The 19,032-nt window shown below is 55.1% G+C and overlaps 3 protein-coding genes across 4 annotated transcripts in view; 1 reads left to right on the top strand and 2 right to left on the bottom strand.

Annotated features, from left to right (window-relative positions):
* Positions 1 to 52: 52 nt before the first annotated feature.
* On the top strand, positions 53 to 2,690 carry Bglap (bone gamma-carboxyglutamate protein). Its single transcript, XM_052730785.1, has 4 exons — positions 53 to 1,855; positions 1,996 to 2,028; positions 2,137 to 2,206; positions 2,428 to 2,690. Exons 1-4 carry the CDS (start codon positions 1,792 to 1,794, stop codon positions 2,558 to 2,560), a joined length of 300 nt encoding a protein of 99 aa, XP_052586745.1. The 5' UTR covers positions 53 to 1,791; the 3' UTR covers positions 2,561 to 2,690.
* Positions 2,691 to 2,758: 68 nt separating this feature from the next.
* Paqr6 (progestin and adipoQ receptor family member 6) lies at positions 2,759 to 9,552 on the bottom strand. Of its 2 annotated transcripts, XM_052730776.1 has the most exons (8): positions 7,031 to 9,552; positions 6,197 to 6,272; positions 5,530 to 5,657; positions 5,229 to 5,431; positions 5,028 to 5,154; positions 4,239 to 4,335; positions 3,871 to 4,021; positions 2,759 to 3,557 (listed from the first exon to the last, which is right to left on the bottom strand). In XM_052730776.1, exons 1-8 carry the CDS (start codon positions 7,048 to 7,050, stop codon positions 3,283 to 3,285), a joined length of 1,077 nt encoding a protein of 358 aa, XP_052586736.1. In that variant the 5' UTR covers positions 7,051 to 9,552; the 3' UTR covers positions 2,759 to 3,282. The 2 variants fall into 2 exon arrangements, with proteins under 2 accessions (XP_052586736.1, XP_052586737.1); XM_052730777.1 differs by lacking the exon at positions 7,031 to 9,552 and having other exon boundaries at positions 4,239 to 4,369.
* A 131-nt stretch (positions 9,553 to 9,683) lies between these two features.
* Positions 9,684 to 19,032, bottom strand: part of Smg5 (SMG5 nonsense mediated mRNA decay factor) — a 32,043-nt gene continuing 22,694 nt past the window's right edge. Inside the window, exons 15-22 of the mRNA XM_052730770.1 lie at positions 18,577 to 18,752; positions 16,931 to 17,089; positions 13,403 to 13,462; positions 12,903 to 13,062; positions 12,446 to 12,536; positions 11,616 to 11,690; positions 11,138 to 11,276; positions 9,684 to 10,992 (exon numbers count right to left, since the gene is read on the bottom strand). Coding sequence (XP_052586730.1) covers positions 10,909 to 10,992; positions 11,138 to 11,276; positions 11,616 to 11,690; positions 12,446 to 12,536; positions 12,903 to 13,062; positions 13,403 to 13,462; positions 16,931 to 17,089; positions 18,577 to 18,752 — 944 coding nt within the window. The 3' untranslated portion in view covers positions 9,684 to 10,908. The remainder of the gene's footprint in view (positions 10,993 to 11,137; positions 11,277 to 11,615; positions 11,691 to 12,445; positions 12,537 to 12,902; positions 13,063 to 13,402; positions 13,463 to 16,930; positions 17,090 to 18,576; positions 18,753 to 19,032) is intronic.

Raw genomic sequence — 19,032 nt, 5'->3', positions numbered from 1 at the left:
CAGTCAGGACATGGGTCTGAGGACTCTGGAAGCCTGCAGACTAGGGAGTGGGTTGTTTGGATCACCCCGTGCAGGATGGCAGCAGGACCCAGGACCACTGGGTTCCCCGAGGTCAGGATGAGCTGTCTGTGCAACCAGGGCTGCCCTGTGCTGCTCTTTGGGGGCACAGAGGATGTAAGGAGGCCTCTAGCACCGCTGAACACTTAACCTGGTTTCTCCCACCTCACTGTTCCTCAGCCAGGCCCACCAAGAAGAGACATTCTTCTCTCCTGCCCGAGAGCCTCAGCCTAACCCAAGGGCTGCTTGTGCAGATGTCTGAGGAACCCTGAGGGCAGGAGACCCCCCAGTGGTCTCTGCACTGCCCTTCTCCCCATAACAGCCTGGGCACCACTTCTGCCAGCCACTCTCCAGAAAGCTCCAGAGTTTATGCCTCTGGGTGCTCTGCTTCCTGCTTACCTGGCCAGAGTCATCCTGCGCTGTCACCTGTCACCATTCTGAATTCAAGCTGGTGGCTAGGTGACCAAAGACAGGTCAGGGACAGGTGTAGGGTGTAGCAGGTCTTTAACCCCAGCACTCTGGAGGCAGAGGCAGGCAGATCTCTGAGTTTGAGGTCATCCTGATCTACATCTCGAGACTATCTCAAAAAAACAAAAAGGTCCGACAGGTCACTTTCTCATTCTCCACCCCACCCCCGCCCAAGCTTGGGCTAGGATGCTGTCCCTGTGAAGACGGTCTTTATCACATGGCTCACGGGAGAGCAGGCCCTATCTGAGGTTGACACTACCCTGGCAGGATGGAGACCACAGGGTGAGGACCCAGACTTGCATTCCACCCTGTACGCCTTGCAGGTCTGCCCTGCACTGCCAGAATGGAAGAGGCTGGCCTTACCTTTGTCATTGTCAGCCTAGGTCTGAGCTTTGGGCCCTTGGCCCCATGCTACCCATGCTAGTTAAGGTTACTAGTTACTGCGATGAAACAGCATGGCCAAAGCAACTTGAGGAGGAAGGGGTTTCTTTGGCTCACACTTCCACAGCACTGTTCATCGAAGGACGTCAGGACAGGAGTCTGGAGGCAGAGCTGATGCAGAAGCCACGGAGGGCTGAAGCTTACTGCTTTGCTCTCCATGGCTTGCTCAGCCCACTTTCTTATAGAACCCAGGACCACCAGCCCAGGGATGGTACTACTCACCATGGGCTGGGCCTCCCCCATCCATCACTAATTAAGAAAATGCCCTACAGCCAGATCTTACACTGTCCCGCCCTTTCCCCACTGAGCTGAGCAGAGCTGCCCTGTGCTGGGCAAATGAGGACATTACTGGCCACTCCTTCCCCAGGGTTTGGCTCCTGCCCTCGTGGCAGACACTGAAAATCACAGGCTATGAGATCTGGAGCCCAGTTCATCCCAAATCTATTTTAGACCTCTGTGCCATCTCTAGGGTACTCATAGGGCCCAGCCAGTGCTCCCTCTGAGGCCGAGGAAAACAGAGACTAGGGAGGTGGGGCACCCTGGGGGGAAGAGGTCTAGGGCAGTCTCTGAGTCTGGCAACCTCTGATTGTGGCCCACACTCCACTCCCAGGGCCTTGCCCAGGCAGCTGCAATCCTCAACCACAGCATCCTTTGGGTTTGACCTACTGAGCCAGGGCACATGACCCCCAATTAGTCCTGGCGGCCATCCCCTGCCCCGCCTGCTCACACTGGGGTACAGACAGTGGATATAAATGGTAGTGGAGGCTGAAGGGCTCAGAGCAGAGACGTCCCATTCAGCATCCCGCTGCAGAACTGGCAGACACCATGAGGACCCTCTCTCTGCTCGCTCTCCTGGCCCTGGCTGCATTCTGCCTCTCTGGCCCAGCAGGTGTGTGTCCTTGTTCATTTCTGTGGGAACCCGCACCCCTGAAGATCCCGGGATCTGCTCTGGGAAGGCAGAGGGAGGCACAAAGCACTGAGGAGGCAGGGGTGGGGAAACAGAGCTAACTGTACGCTGTTTCTTTACAGATGCAAAGCCCAGTGGCTCCGAGTCTGACAAAGGTACTGGTGGGCCGCCTGGAGCCTCAGCCCGGCTCCCACCCTGTCCCCTAGGCCCCCAGCTCCCCTCCCAAACCCAGAATCACCTGACCCTGTCCCTCTGCTCCACAGCCTTCGTGTCCAAGCAAGAGGGCAGTAAGGTAGTGAGTAGACTCCGCCGCTACCTGGGCCATGGGCTTGGGTAAGTGGGAAGGAGGTACCTGGCCAGAGCTGTTGGCCTTCCATATTGGCAGGGAGGAGTTGTGCTGGGGTAGTCTCTGTGAACTGCGGAGGGCCGGCTGGCCGGCTGGCCGGCCAGTGCAGACTGATCCTCCAATGCCCAGGGCCCTGGAGCCTCTTGTACAGTGGGAAGGAGGTGTGTGTCCCCCATGTTGGTTGACGCTGCCCTATGGTGTTTCTCAGAGCCTCAGCCCCATACCCAGATCCTCTGGAGCCCAAGAGGGAGGTGTGTGAGCTCAACCCCAATTGTGATGAGCTAGCGGACCACATCGGCTTCCAGGACGCCTACAACCGCTTCTACGGTACCACTGCTTAGGGCACGTGTGGCCCTGGGGCCAAACGGCAGCCTCAGCTTGGCTACTCTCCGGGACTCGACTCTCCCTGTTCCCTCTCCCTGCCCTGGGTGGTACACAGCTGCTCCAAAATAAAGTCCAGAGGAGGAAGTAGGCTCGCGTCTGTCCATTGTGGTGGGGGGGTAGAGGTGGGGGGAGGCTTCACACTCAATCCAGAAAGCTACAGTCCAGTTCATTTATTATACTGCTTTGTTATGGGTAACACTGGAGGTGTCGTCCTAAAGTCCAGCCCCCCACCCCCAGCAACTCCACCATATCCATATATCACCGGGGACACATCCAAATACATGAACCAGCAAAGGCCTGGCCACAGTGGTGAGCAGACAGGCAGCTCGTGTGTGGACACACAGTTGAAGACAAGGGCCACTGTCTGGCCCTGGGGCAGGGCAGGTATGTGGTCCGCATGGCTCACAAGCACTCAGGATGATCTGAGGTGAGCAGATTTCAGGGCAGAGACCACATGAGGGGCCCCACACCTCCAGCTGTGCTCGGGCCTGGGTACCTGTCTCCACTTACTGGCCTTCACTGCTTGCCTCTAGGGTCCTGTCCTTCCACCAGCCCCCAGACTTCCTCTTCTCTTCAGCCACTCCGAACAGCCTCTGCCTTCTCAGGCCCCTGTCAGGGCTCCTCCACAGCAGTGAGGCCTGGCCTCTGCCTCCCTCCATGCCAGTCCCTGAGATGGACCTCACTCTTGTTTAGCCTGGAATCCCGCTCCTAGCGGGTTACCCTGCAGCAGGGGACAGGTTCCAGGGATCCGAAGCAGAGAGGCTGTGAAGGCAGCGATGATGAGCAGGTTCCCAATCACTGCCAGGCTCAATGTGGCCATGGTAGCCTCCAGGCCAAGGGTGGGTTCTTGCATGGCCAGCCAGGCTCTGCGGGATCCCATATCAACCAGCACTGCCTCCAGCTGGAAATGGGTGCCCAGCACTGCGCAGATATGGAACAGCTGGTGGCTATGGCCTGGAGGTGGGGGTGGACTGGTTAGGCACAGACCCGCCCCAGTTTTGAACAGATTCACCTGTAACCTGGGGTAGTCACCTGTCTGTTGGGCCTGGGAAGAAAAGCAGACCCCTAAAGGTTCTGGAAGAGCGACTGGACTGAGTTGCATAAAGCCCTAAATTGTGTGATTACTGAGGGCTGAGGGGCTGGGGTAGCCCTCTTGGCTTTATCACCCACCCTCAGGCGAGGATACCCCATGTTCTTGGCTCACTCTGCACTTGGGGAAGCAGTCTCCCTGCTCTGCCAGGCCAGCCCGAGCCAGACTTGTGCTCACCAATATAGTCGAAGCGCCCAGGTGCCAGGCGCTCTGGCAGACGGGCTGCGAAAAGGAAGCCCGTGAGCAGAGCACAGAGGAGGTGGTAGGCGTGGCTGGAGCTCAGTGCCTCCTGCCCACAGCTGTGGGCCCTGCCCCAACACAGCTGCAGCTGGTGAGAGAAGAGAGAGCCGCTGGGGAGCGTCCCTGGGAGAAGAAACAAGGGGTCCAGCTAAGGTCTGATGGGGGCAGGGATGCTGAGGTGGTGGGCACCAGGGTCCTGCGCCTGGAGAGTGGGCAGAGAGCTGAGGATAGAGGCTGAGGAACACCACGAGGTCAAGACGGCAGGCAGGCAGGGCAGGGGCCGGGGAGAGCCCTGGTGCCCTTACCCTGTAGAACAGCGGGAGGTTGTCAAACAGGAAGGGGTAGACAAAGGCGGCTGTGCGCAGAGCCTTGCTGAACCTGGGCCGGTCTAGCTCTGGGAACCTGACGGGCAAGAGAAGTGGGTTGGTCTCCATCCCTGGGGGGAGTACAGGTCAAGAAGGTGTCTTGGGTCAAAGGGGGTGAAGGACCTCAGTGGCTAAGAGAACATCAGGAAGCAGGTGTGTCGAGATGCCTGTAACCCCAGCACTGGGAGGTAGAGGCAGGAGGGTCAGCCATATAGTTCAAGACCCTCCTGTCTCAGGGCGGTGGTGGTACAGCCTTAAGTCCCAGCACTTGGGAGGCAGAGACCGGGGGGAGGGGGGGGAAATCTCTGAGTTTGAGAGTTCCAGGACAGCCAGGGCTACACGGAAGAACCCTGTCTAGAAGAAAAAAAAAAAAAAAAAAAAAAAAGGAGCAAGGAAAAAGCATAAATGAAAGAAGGGGGAAGGGGGGAAGGAACGGGCTGGTGAGATAACGCAGTAGGTATGGTAAACACAATAAATAAAAAATAATAAAAAAGAGAAGGCCCTCAGGGCACAGGGTCTCCGCCCCTCCCAACCCCCGTGTAAATGCCACATCTGGTATGTGGCCATAAAGACAACTGCCTTTCCAGGACCGCGCACTGGCCAACGGTAAGGCCTCCTACTGGATAGGGTACTGGGGTGGCTCAAGAGCTGTGGAGTAGCCCTGAGCCTGAGCCCTGCCTGCCTACCCTTTCCGACACCGGGGGGTGAGGGGGGGGGTTCAGAACCCACCGCGAGTAGCAGGAGAGACCGGTGCACAGGAAGGAGTTGAACGCAGCGGCGGGTACGAAGAACTGGTGCAGGCGGCCGTGCAACCAGGAGGCCGGCATGGAGTAGGCGGCGTAGGGGAAGGCGCAGCCTGCGGCGAGGTGCGAGCTGAGGCCTGCGGGCTCACCCTCTGCGCCCCACTATCACCCACGGCCTTCAGCTCACCCAGGCTGTAGAGGCTGAGCGCCCCGTAGTCCAGGAAGTAGCAGATGTGGCGCGCGCGGGGCGACATGGAGCTGAAGGTGTGCGCGCAGCAGGACGCGAAGGGGTAGAGGCAGGCGGGCAGTAGGAAGACCAACAACGGCAGGTGGTACGGCTCGGCGCGGAAGCCCGGGCTGCCCAACGCCAGGAGGCGCCAAAGAAAGTACCTGTGCCGGGCACCTGCTCAGGCGCTGGGGCCGGAGTGCCTGGCCAGTCCCTGCCCGCACGGCACCCCATCTGAACCTAAGGCAGAGCCTTCGCTCACCAGGTGGGCAGGAAGTGAGTCCAGATGTTGACCGTCTCATTGGTCATCTGGAAGGAGCTGAGGACACAGTCTAAGGCCGAGCTTGTGGGGTGTCGGTAGCCAGACAAGATGCTGTCTTCCCAAAACACCTGCGGGTGGTGGGGGAGCGAGCAGAAGAGTCAAGCTATGCAGGCCTTTCCCTGCATGAAAAGTGTCTGGTAGCCTGGCGCATGCCTTTAATCCCAACACTCGGGAGGCAAAGTGATCTTTGTGAGTTCGAGGCCAGCCTGGTCTACAGAGTGAGTTCCAGGACAACCAGGGCTACACAGAGAAACCTTGTCTCGGAAAAATAGAAAAACAAAAATGTCTGGAAACAGGATAGAAGATGCGCTAGAGATCACAGTGGTCCCAAGGCAAACTCAATTCCAACTCCTTTCTTACCACGGCCTTCCAAACCCACAGAGCTGTACTGGGATCAGATAGGATGGGGGATACACACACAGGGTGTTCTGCAGAAGCGGACTGTGGATGGAGGGTATTTGGGGAGGGGTTGCAGGTTCTATACTGCAACAGAAAGATAAGAAAGTTAGCTTGCAGGAGGGACTTCCCTAATAGCTAACAAGAGAAAAAGCTCTGCCCCAATGAGTCTTTTGGGGAGAGACAAGGTTGATGGGTTGGGGCCCCTCACCCGGGGGACCTGGTGGACTCGAAGAAGTTGAGGCAGCTTGAGACTGAGCATGGTGGCCAGGTAACTCCACGTCGACCTGGAGACAGAACAGGGGCGGGTCAGGGATTGGCACCCATCCACAGGTTCCTCCGACCAGATTCAGGGTAAAGTCAGCCACTGAGCCCAAGCTGGGCTCCCACACGGGTGGCAGCTGGTGCTGGCCACAACTGTCTCCCCTTTCCCTCCTGGCCCTAGCTTGGGGCATCCAGTCCTGCAGGAGAGGTCCTCAGCGTCTGCTGGCGTGCTGTAAGGGCACCCAGCGGCGAGGCGGCCTGTTAGAACCCCCGTTTGGTCCTCAACCAGAACCCTGACTTTAGGACCCCCCCCACCCACCCTCCGGCAGAGGACGGAGACCTCCACGGACAAAATTAGTGCCCTCGGGGAAGCTGCTTAATTAAGCAGGGCAAGGAATTGGGGGTGCCCTTCTCTTCTCGAAGGACACCACTTGTGCCCTTGAGGCCACTTGGGACCCCTGCCCCTCCTGGGTCCCGTGCCCCTCAGCCCAGACCTGTGCGCGGCGTTCGGGTGGCCTCGGCTCCGCCTGCCCCGCCCGCCTCTCGCCTCGCCCAGCACATTCCTTGGCACCGGCGGGGGCGGGGCTAATGGGTGGGCGGGACCACCGACCGGGACCCATAGGACCCTTCCTCCGGCCCTTGGCTAAAACTTCCCAGCAGCTCCACCCTCTCTTCCTGCCGCCAGCCCCGCCCGTCCTGGAGTGAAGTCTAGGGGGACTTCACAGTGTTAGTCTCCTCTGAGCTCCATGCTGAGGACCTTGCCCAGCTTGACAAGACAAACCTGGTCCCCAGGCCCCTCATCCCAAATGAAGAGGCGGTGTAGGAGAGGGTCCTGTCCTGACTGCAGCCCCGCTCCCCTGGGAAGGGCTGAGACGATACTGGGAGGGGGTCTATCAGCCCTCAGCAAAGGATCTGGAGATCGCTGCTGCAGAGAGGAATGTGAGGTTGGGCCGATGCTTCATCTCCATTTTCTCAGATGTGAGCTGCGTTATCCCAGGCTGACTGGACTCCACAGGCAGTCTCTGGTTCCTGCCAGTCAGCCTGACGGGGAGAAGAGTGGCTGGGGATGTGGGCCAGGCCCGGCAGAACTGGAGAGACAGAGGGAAGCTGGGGAACAGTCGTAGCCTTGTCTGCCCGTCTTGGAGAAGCACGGGGTGGCCCAGCCCCATTAGCAGGCAGCTCACTTGGCCTCCTACACACCGCCAGCCCTTCAGCGTGTGTCTGGGCCCACGTCACTGTGCTGTCTTGACCAGGCTAGGGGCCCAAGCTGGGATCTAAGCTCTGACCAGGACACCTGGTCCAAGATCCCCAGGATCTGAGGTTGCTAGGCAGGAGGCTCCAAAACCAATTTCAGCTGCATCTCAGAAGGCATCCCTGCTTTGCCCTTGGTGAATGTTGGCCCATCTGGGAAAGACAGACCAATCGATCTCATTTACCCCGACACAACAATGTGGGAGCCCGTTTTGAGGTTCCTCATGACTTTACCCAGCAGGTCTGCATAGAGAGGATGATTGGACCATGGGCCTGAGTGCAGGTGTCTGAGATGGTCTGCACTTGGCTGTGCTGGGGGGAGGTCTTTTGCTCCACCCCTTGACGTCTCTATAAATACCTTAGGGTGGAGACAGTCAGGGTCCGTTGGAATAGGTTCCAGGTCCTCTAGAGGCTATCCTTTATTTTCTATCTGATTATCTCCACAATCTAAATCCTTCTAATATTTCCTGCAGCTTGCACTCAAGAAAACTCTGGGGAAACTGTGGGGTTGGTGGGTAAACGCCCCACACAACGAGTTGCCAATCCAGTGGCACTAGGTATAAAGAACCTTAGCTTCAAGTCTCATTTCTTATTCCCCCTGGAGGGCACCAAACTAGGCCCAGGCAGCAGATTTCTTAACACTGTTCTGTAAACCAGGAATGGTGATGCTTCCTGGGCTCTCTATCCCAGAACGGAAGGAACCACCAAAGTCCAAGGCCAGGTTGATTGTACAGCAATTTAGAAGCCTACCCGAGTTCCCTGGACTCTAAACCACAAGTGTTGGTGATACAGTTCAGTGGTAGTGATGTTATAAAGGACTAATAGATTAGGAGACGTTAAGTCACATGAATGGAATTTAGCTAAAGGAGCACTACCTCCAAAGTACCCCAAAGGTTAGTATCTAACCAGGCCTGGTGAGATAAGTGGGTGCTAGGATGTAAATGTTTACACACCAAGAGGGACAAGCCATTAGGCTGTCTCATGACAAAGAGACAGTGGTTTATGGGCCACCTAAGGCAAACCTCTTACAAGGAAGCTTAGGGCAACGGAGGTCACAAGTGTCACTAAGTCCAGGTCTGCCATTAAGTCTTCTTTGCTGTATCAGAAAAAAAAAATTCTGCCAGGTGGGCAAGACCTTGGGTAAAAACTATTCAAAAAAGAGAACATTGGACGGTTGGTGGTGGCACACGTCTTTTTTAAATTTCTCCCAGAGCTGAAGACCGAACCCAGGGCCTTGTGCTTGCAAGCTCTACCACTGAGCTAAATTCCCAACCCTGGCACATGCCTTTAATCCCAGCACTCGGGAGGCAGAGGCATGCAGATCTCTGCAAGTTGGAGGCCAGCCTGGTCTACAAAGTTTCAGGACAGCCAAGACTTACACAGAGAAACCCTGTCTCGAAAATAAAAAACAAAAAACAAAACACTGGCCAGGCATAGTGGCACACATCTTTAATCCCAGCACTTGGGAGGCAGAAGCAGGAGAATCTCTGAGTTCGAGGCCTGCCTGGCCTACAGAGTTCCCGAACAGCCAGGGCTACACAGAGAAACCAAACCCTGTCTCAAAAAACCAAACCAAACCACTTGTATGCTTAAAAAGTTCTGGCAATATGTCCTGTCTTTGTTGTGTAAATCTACCTGCTTAAATGCTTAGACTTGCAGTCTCCTGTTCCTGTTTAAATTAAGTGCAACCTGGGGCTGGGACCTGAAAGAAACTTGAGGATGACGGTGTTTGTGGCATGTAAAGTATAAATATGTCAGTAAAATTTTCTATTCAAGGTCCATTTTGTGTGAGTCTGAGTGTTTTGCCTAGATGAATCCACACCATGTGTGTGCCTGGTGCCTGTGGAAGCCCGAAGTGGATGACATCAGATCCCCTGGAATTGGGGTTATGGATGGCTGTGAGCCACCATGGAGTGCTAGGACTTGAACTTGGGTCCTCTGCAAGAAACAAGTGCTCTTAGCCACTAAGTCATCTCTCCAGCCCCATCAAGGCAGACTCTTATTTGGGCCTTAGTCTCAGTTGGCCAGGCACTTAAGAGCTCTCCTTTTCAAAGTGTGCAGTGATTCCCCACTGAAAAGGCGTATCACTCTTTAACAGTAGAGTACTTCCAAACACATCAGGTTCCCCGCCCCCCATTCCCAACCCCCAGGAGGCTCCTGTACAGAAGGCACAGCAGACAGAGTGGGCTTGGGGGAGGGGTCTTTATTAAGTGATGCTTGAGTCTCAACTCTGCCAGAATTGGAAATGGGATAACCCCAACTGTCCCCTGGTTTTCCCAGCCCCTCTGTCTTAGTGGAAGGCAGGAAGCCAGCTCCTCTAAGCACAGCCAAAGCAGCTAGGCCAGTTGGGGTAAGGAGGGGGAGCAGAAAAGATCCCAGCCCCGGCTGTGCTCGGCTTCCAGGCTGAGGGGTGGAACTGGGGTAGCCATGGCCAGAGCCTCCCCTACAGCTCTGTGCTCTCAGGGCACCAGTCTGCCCCTGAGCTCTTCATGATCTCTGCTCCTGTGTCACTTGACACTCCAAAAGCCAGCCCATGCTTAGCCCGCCAGGGCTCTAGTCCTGGGGATGGGCAAAGGAGGGTAGTTCAGGGCAGAGGCCCCGAGTAAGCAGCTTCCAGGGATCTTGCCTCTCTGCCACCCTTCCTCCAGCCCTCCCTGGTTGGTGAGAGGGGTGGCCTTGGCCCTCACTCCTTCCTTGGCACCCTTTACCCCAGCACAGCAGCCAAGAGCACCAAGCACAGTGACTGGAACTGGTGAAGAAGGGATGACCACTGGCATATAGCCAGCCAGCCCACACCCTAAGTGGGCCTGGAAGCTGGGCAGCAGCAGAAAGGAAGTGGGGCCTTGGAGTGTGCAGCCCCTACTCTGTGGTGTAGGCCATTTCAGGCCCTGCTTCCCTAAGAGCCACCACAGCCGGCTCCAGAGCTGCCCTGCCCGCCGTGGGAGAGGAGGGAGAGGGTCCGTGAGGATGGGCAGGGCCTGCAGAGAACTGTGCGGACACTCAGTATCTCCAACTCTTCCCTGAGAGCCAGGGGCCCAAACTCGCAGCCCCACCCACCCTGTGTCTTGGGTGAAGACAGGGCCCTTCTCAAAGTCCAGGAGCTGCTCCAGTGGAATGCAGGCCCATGCCAGCCCCGCCCTGAGGACACAGGGCTAATGTGGAAGGGGCCAGGGGTCCGCAAGCCACTCCTATTCCAAGCCCTCCTCACGTCCCCGATATCGCCTCAGCAACAGCCCATCCTCCTGCTGGCTCCTGGGCCCTCCCTACAGTCTCCGTGCAGCTGGCCTGCCTGCCTGTTGGCCTGCTTGAGTCTGCGTGTTGGGGGGTGACTACAGGTGGTGGTCCTGGTTGCCAGAGAGAACAGGAGAAATCTGGAGTCAGCCCCACTGCAGGGCCTGTGGGCCAGTCTCAACCAATCTCCTTCCACTGCCTGTAGAAGTCCAGAACATTCTTGACATCCACACTGGCATGGGCAGCAGCCTGCAGGGCAGCCTGTGGAATGGTGGAGGCGGGAAGATGAGGGAGGGCCTGACCTGACATGGTGGGAAAGGGGCAGCTTCTCTGGAGCGGGTGTGTGTCTGAAGATGACTCCTAATATCTCTTCCTGACTCCATTCCCCACCTCACCAGCGACCTACCTGCATGGGCCCAGAGAGCACACTGGGGTTGTCCAAATGAAGGCCTGTGATGATGGTCACCATGCCACTCGGGTCCTCCTCCCCTGCCCCTTGGGCCAGAGTTAGCTGTCTGCAGCTGTCCAGAATCTTATAGAGAGTCCTGAGAATGTGGGGTAAAGGGAACAAGACCAGGCATGACCATAATCTACACATGAAAATCTCCACGCGACAGGGCAAGCTAGAGCCTGGGAGAGCGTCAAGAGACAAGAGCCAACAGGCAGCTGGTGGCAGTGGGTCCAGAACCTGGCCCTGGAGTACGTGCTAGGAGATGTAGACAAGATGTTGAGCACAGGCGTCTCTGGGCTAAAGTGACTGAGATTATGGGAGGGCCCTGGTAGGTTAAGCTGGCCCACCCTGCTCCAGGGGTAGGGGTAGTTCACAGAGGGGCTGGCAGAGTCAGCTCCTGACAGTTTCTGCGGGAAGAGGGCTGACACCTTACCAGGCATCTGCGTCCTGCCTCTTCAGTTTATGCCGCTCAAAGCTCTTTCCCACCTCCTTCTGGCAGCGAATGTATCTGCAAAGGAGACCGCAGAGGTGGAGAAAGGGACAGGGAGGGCACTTCACACAAAGCAGGCCATTGTGGCTGGGCAGGGTGTGTCAACTCAGGGAGACAGGGTAGCTATGTCCCTCCCATCAGGCTGTTTGGAGCCATTTTGAAGTAGCTTCTTGGATGCCAGGCTGGCTTTCTGTACTGATAACATCGAGTTTCTGGTTTTTCCCAGGGGAGGAGCTGGGAAGGCAGTAGAAGCAGATGCTTTCAAGTCAGAGCTTCTAGGGGTGACCTCCAAACAAACCAGCTTTGTGTAGCTTCCTGGCCAGGCAGGCCAGAGGCAGGGTAGAGGAGGAGCGCTCTCCTCTCCTGCTCCCTCAACCACAAAGGCTAGAAGGGTGGGGTCTGGGCTGAGTTCCAGCTTCTCCCTCGGTGGCTTAAACAGCCTCCATAGTGGACAAATAGGGAGCCTGCTCCTTCAGTCTCCAACTGAAGCATAACAGCTCCTTCAAAGGAGCCACGGCCTGGAGCTGGGACCCGACTGCTACTCTCTTCCAGCAGGTGCTATTTGAACTCTGCCTCAGAGACACAGGGCAGCAGCTCTGACTCTTCAGGGCTTTCAGCTCTTCTAGCCTCCTTGTCCTAGCAGCTGAGACCTCCCAAAGCGGCACAGGAAGCACTGACGAGGTCCCTTACTTGCAGGGAGCCAAGAGCGCCTAAGTACAGCTAGATAACGGCCCCAGCCTGCACAAAGGCCCTAGCTAGACCTAGGCTCTCACCTGTTTCCTTTTTTAAACTCTGCTTCCAGGTACCGGATACCATCCCGGGCCCCTGGCTGTTCCTTCTTCAGCAAATCCAGGCCGTCAATCACTAGTAGGCAGAGTGGGAATAGGTAAGGACAAGACAGTAAGCTCAGACTGCAGACCACGCTGCAGGAGATGTCTACAGGGAATGGGAGAGGTGTGTAGGATTGTGATGCCCACAAGATTCTGGAAATTTCTTTGAAAATGTGACCAGCCAGCAACGTGCTTGACAACTCACCAAGCACTTCCACTTAGGTTTCTCATTGACTTGCCCACATCTTTTGCAGTGATGTTTAGCACAGATGCCTATGCTGAGGCTGCAGTTCACAAATGGCAGGACTTGACCAAGACCACATATACACTGGACATCAAATAAGGCTTTCTCAATCCCCAGGCACACTCCAGCTGCACCAAACCTCCCTGATAAACTCACCTGTCCTGGGAATGATGATGATAAAGCGGCCACTCGTGGCCAGCTGGCGGATGAGAGGGAGGTGGTGGCACAGGGCCTGGGTGTCAGGGATGAGGTAGGGAGACATGGCTGACTGGGCCTTGGGCTGCTGCAGGCTCCCTTCCAGCTGGGAGACCTCGAGCTGGGAAGAAAAGGCTGAGTGGCTGGAGCTGCATAGAGCCCAGCGGGCTGGGTCGAGGAGACAGTAAGACGACACTAGGCCAGTGTTAAGGCGGCTTTTACAGGGCTCCTGCTACTGCTACTGGGACAGAGGAGTCTTTCTACCAGTGACCTGGAGGGTAAAGTGGGCGAAGATAAAGCTCGGGATAAAGAGACAAAGAAAGCAGAAGGAAGGCTGAGCATCAGGGAGAATATTCCGGAGGCCAACAAAGAGCTCTTGGAGGAGTGGGCCAGAGCCACGGCAGGGAACACCTGAGAAGGGACAGATGGACCAGTAACGGGAGGATGTGCACACTGCCCACCTGTAGTCGTAGCTGGGCCATGTCTCTCATGAGCCTGTTCCGCCGAGCCTCCTCCTCTGCCTGCAAGGAAACACAGCTGTGAGAAGAAGGGCTGTGCCCTCCTCTGGAGTCCAGAGGACTAGATAGACAGTCTGTGGGAAGTCCCGACATTCCTGTTCCAGGAGGGGAGGGAGGCACGGAAAAGGAGTCTTTTCTGATGCTCTACAACCCCCGAGACTGACCCATGGTAGGGTCATGGCTGGTAGAGTCCTATGGAGAGGAGACAGCTGAGGATTTCTAGCATGTACGACACTGCCTGCTGAGCCTTCGGCTCTGACCTCGGCTCCTCTGCTCCTTCTAGCCAGGCCCCCCTCAGGGGATACCAACCACACACCCCTTGCCTGCTCCCCACCTGCCCATGCTGTCCAGGACACACATGCACTGTCTGTGTCCAGCAGCCCCGTCCACTCTTCTCTGGCCCAGCCTTCCGCTGCTGCTTGGTAAGTGAATCACTGACTGTCAAAATGAGAACGCTTCAAGTGGCTTATGTCTGTCCTCTCTCAGCACGTACATCCAGTGAACCTCTGACTACACACCAACACCCTTCCCTTACCTCAAGAGCACAGGCGCTCTAATCCACGCTGCCCTGGTCTCCTGGATTCGCCCCTGCTCTCTCACAAGAGTGCCAACAGTTTTCCAAAACTGCCCAGCGCCCACCGTCACCTTATCTGGAATTCTTTCCGTTTTCAAACTGAAGTTCCAAGCCCTTCACACATTCCAAATGTGGACAAGGGTGAGGCCTCTTTCCGTGAGGTGACTGACCACCACTGAAGGCTCTTAGGTGAGCCAAGTGTGTCCTCAGACGCCACTCTAATGACACCACACCAGACAACTCTATAAAGTGACTGGTTAGTTCTCTTCAAACGAGTCAGGGAGGTAAAAAATGTGCAAAGCTGAGAATCCGTTAGAGACTTAACCAAATGTCACGGAGGGGGTCACACAGAATTGGTGGAAATGGATAGTCCACAGTTAATAGTACACACCGACCCCAGTTGCTCAGCTTTGATAATCATCCCAGGGTTATGCCTGACTCACTCCTACCCTGCAGACTCCTGCACAGTTAAGAACTACCCTGCGGGCTGGAGAGATGGCTCAGCGGTTAAGAGCACTGACTGTTCTTCCAGAGGTCCTGAGTTCAATTCCCAGCAACCACATGGTGGCTCACAACCATCTGTAATGAGATCTGGTGCCCTCTTCTGGCCTGCAGGGATATGTGCAGACAGAACACTGTAAACATAATAAATAAATAAATCTTTTAAAAAAAAAAAAAAAAAAAAAAAAAAAGAACTACCCTGCCCCAAATGCCAACCATGCCCCTTTGAGGGGCACTGGTAGAGGAGGAAAGAAGAACCAAGCTGACAAGTCACATCCTTACAGGCTAGCCAGAAGACAGAAATGGAGAACACAAACTGGACAACATCCCCTCTTTTTCACTGAAGAACTGAGCCTATAAACCCGACTGTTTATGTGACATCGTCCCTGGGAAACTCCGAGATCCAGAAAGGGGCTCAAGGCCTGAGGGATCAGTGCTCGTGAGGAATCACCTGAATGCAGGAAGGGGAAAAGCACGTCATCACCAGTTCAGCAGCTCAGACAGATGTGGGTCTGCTGGCCTCAGAGGGAAAATCTTTCTTTAGATGGGCCAGTGAGAGAGTTTCTAAGCCTGGCAGCCACTTGGCAATGGGACAACAGCTCCTGGCGAGCATATGGGCTGCACAGAACAGTCAGTTTGAATGCTCATGGTTGGCACCAGGCATGGTGGCATATGCCTATAATCGTAGCATGGCTAAGAAGTCTCAAACTGAAACAAACCAAAGAACTCAAGTTTTCTCTAAGACGTCAGAGCCCTGGTCCCCAACTTGACTTTGGTGTCTTGGAACTGTCCATAGTTTTCCCAGACATAAAATGAAGATACAGGCACCCATGCCACAGGAAGGCTGTGGGTGAAATGATAGGGCACTTGCAAAACAGATTAAGCATACAGAGTGCTCAGTGTGTGACAAGAGATGGCAAACTTGGGGTCAGTCAGTGACAGAGGCAGAGTAGGAAGCAGGGTGGCCTGCAGCATCCAGAACAGAAGGTACTCACTGGCCCCTGTCCCTCTCTCTTTGGGAGCTGTGAGTTAGAGAAAATGCCTACAGAAATTCCAACTGTCTTGGTTTGTTTGTTTGTTTGTTTATTTTCGAGACAGGGTTTCTCTGTGTAGCTTTGGGTCCTGGATCTCGCTCTGTAGACCAGGCTGTCCTCGAACTCACAGAGACCTGCCTGCCTCTGCCTCCCGAGTGCTGGGATTAAAGGCGTGCGCCACCACCGCCTGGCAAAAGCTTACCACCTTTTTTTTAAAATTTTATTTTATTTTATTTTTTTTGGTTTTTTGAGACAGGGTTTCTCTGTGTAGCTTTGGATCTCGATCTCTAGACCAGGCTGGCCTCGAACTCACAAAGATCCACCTGCCTCTGCCTCCCAAGTGCTGGGATTAAAGGCGTGCGCCACCACCGCCCGGCTTAAATTTTATTTTATGTGCATTGGTATGAGGGTGCCAGATCCCCTGGAACTGGAGTTACAGTTGTGAGCTGCCATCTGGGTGCTGGGAATGGAACCCAGGTCCTCTGGAAGAGCAGCCAGAGCTCTTAACTGCTGAGCCATCTCTCCAGTCCCCCCAACGGTTTTATTTTAAAGCTGTGTAACTTCCCTCACTATTTTTGTAACTCCACCTCTGTCTTCCTGTACAGGATAACAATAAAAGCCTTAACACAAAAGCTTGCTTTTAACAAAACGTGCTTGTTCCTAAGGCAGCAAAGGGAGCTTCTGGGTGAGCATGCTCCCCTTTTCAGCCTGTCAGAGTGTCCACAGCAATGGGACTCAGAGGGTCAGGAAGCTGCCGGAGACTGGCTGACACACGAGGGACTAATTCTCATGCCTGATACCCACACTCCAGCTCAGGAAGGACAACACTGCCAGGGCTGCACATGCCCAGAGAGACGCACACTAATGCTCACGGAGCGGATGGCCTACAAATGAAGAGACCGCCCTATTTACTGCTTAACCCCAGTGTCTAATGAACTGACAAGCCTGACAGAGTGAATCCTCAGTGTTTGTGCTGAGCATTACAGGCCACTGCTTGCTCTTTGGATGGGACTACGTCTGAAACAAGAGTTCCTCCATGTTTAAACTCCACATTCTGTTCCATTCCCCAGTCTTAACCTCTGGTGAAAAGAAGGTGTGGGCACACCTGCTGCGCATCAACAGGCAAGGAGCCGACTGGCGCCCATTCCATCTTCTCACCTACCCATACACAGCCAATTCTATGGATTCCTGTACTTGAGTATCTCTCATGCCCTACCTAGCAGCTCCACCCCTCAGGCCTTGCTGGGCCTCTGAGCTGGCTTCCTGGTTCTTCAGATAAGAACTACCTGTGCACCCAAGCCCCTACTGCTTCTTCAGGAAGCCCAGTGGGAAGAGTTCCCAGGGAAGGGAAGGCTGACTCACCATACGGAACTGGGCCTGAGCCTGCTGCAGCAGGCTCTCTTGCTCAGACTGAGCAATGCTGACGAAGATGCCGACCTCTGGATTGAACTGCAGGATGCTGCCTTGTAATCGAGCAACAAAGTGCCCGAAGCTGCGGATGTAGCAGATGCGCACCACCGACTGGGGAGAACAGAGACCCAGCTAATCTGACAGGCACTCTCAGCAGCTCCCTCAACAGCCCTCACTCTCGGCCTCCTGCCGCCCCGCCAACCCAGCCACCTCACAGCAGCAGCAAGGGCTCCCTGGAAAGGCATGTGGTCTGTAGAGCGGGCAAGGGCACCAAGATGCAGACGCACTCAGCACTAACTGTAGAAAAAGAGAGGCTAGCAGGACAAGGAGACTCCTAGGAGATCAGAGGGTCAGGTCTTGGGCTGAAGAGAAAGTAAGAGACAGTGGGCTGAGGTTAAGAGCTCAGTGTAGCTCAGTGGTACAATGCCTGCCCAGCAGGTGTGGAGCCATGGGTTTGATCCCCAGTACTACAAAAAGGACGAAAGAAGGGGAAAAAGGCAGCAGCCCAGGAGTGAGGAGGCAGGTTCTAGAGCCTTCTCTCCTAAGGCTCTTAGTGCCTCACATGTAAAACGAGAGACACATTAGGATCACACCTCTCAATTTTATTTATTTCTCTCTATATCTATCTATCTATCTATCTATCTATCTATCTATCTATCTACCTACCTACCTACCTACCTACCTACCTACCTACCTACTTACTTACTTAATAAGTATACAACATTCTGCCTCCATGTATGCCTGCAGGCCAGAAGAGGGCACCAGATCTCATTATGGATGGTTGTGAGCCACCATGTGGGTGCTGGGAATTGAACTCAGGACCTCTGGAAGGGCAGCCAGTGCTCTTAACCTCTGAGTCATCATCTCTCCAGCCCCACACTTCTCAATTTTTTTTGGTCAGTAAAGCCCTTCTTTATGCCCCTCAGATAAAAATCTGGCATACCTTAAAATATAAAAACAGAGTCGGGCAGCAGTGGCACACGCCTTTAATCCCAGCACTCAGGAGACAGAGGCAGGCGGATCTCTGAGTTTGAAGACAGCCTGGTCTACAGAGCGAGATCCAGGACAGGCTCCAAAACTACACAGAGAAACCCTGTCTCCCAAAAAAAAAAAAAAAAAAAGAAAAAAACAAAAAACAAAACAAATAAAACCAAGTGCAGCCATGCTTCTCTGGTTGTGGAGAAAGCAGCCAGGAGAAAGGCTGAGGAAGCGTGGTAGCCTGTCTGCTTGGCTTCCCTTTGCTGCCCCCAGATGGCCTATGTGGTAATAGACTCAAGAGAGAAAGCTGCTGACCCAAGTGGACCGACCGACCGACCGTATGTTCTCCAGCTCTGCCAGTCAGACAGATGTTCAGTTCTGGCCTGACCCAAAGCAGCTGAAAAATCCCAAGTCCTGATTGACTTGCTCTGCCCTCAGCAGACAGAGGGAAGAAAGGAAACACTATTAGCAGCACCCCTTTGGAAAGATGCCTGTCAAGGTAAGCCTGGAGCCTGGAGGATGTCCCCGGTCTACGAAGGTGTCCTGCCCAGCCAAGGAACCCTGCTTTGCTGCAGTGTGTGACGAAGGCCTGGCCTTGTGGCAGGAAGCAAGTCCCTTACCTCCTCTAAAGCACTGAGCAGGGGCCGATCTGCATCGAAGTTAAAGCGTCTATGAGCAGTGCGGAGAGGAGGTAGGTTCCGCAGCGCCATATCCTCTGGGAGCAGCAGGCTAGCAGGGAGGTCAGGCAGCTGGCAGCCGTCAAGGAGACCCTGGACTTCAGGACACAGGGCCAGGCCTAGGCAGAAGAGACAGTCAGAGCACTGCCTGGGGAATGGCCACAGGAAACACAAGCCTCCTACAGGGTTCCCAGGCTGGTGAGGCAGGACAGCCCTAAGACGGACGGTAGGTGGGAGGGAAGGAAGAGAGACACCGGGCCACGCAGGTGGAGCTCTAGGATAGCAGAGCTGGAGCCAGAGGAGAAAGCAGGAGGAGAACAAGGACAGTCAGCCTGGGAAGGAAGCTCTTGGTGAGTCTCAGCAGGAAGAACAGCAGGAGTTTCCTAGTGGGAAGGGGGT

The sequence above is a fragment of the Peromyscus californicus genome, unplaced genomic scaffold (genome assembly GCF_007827085.1).
Source record: "Peromyscus californicus insignis strain IS unplaced genomic scaffold, ASM782708v3 Scaffold_9__1_contigs__length_137607984, whole genome shotgun sequence".
NCBI lineage: Eukaryota > Metazoa > Chordata > Mammalia > Rodentia > Cricetidae > Peromyscus > Peromyscus californicus.
This window is presented reverse-complemented; position numbering and strand designations above follow the sequence as displayed.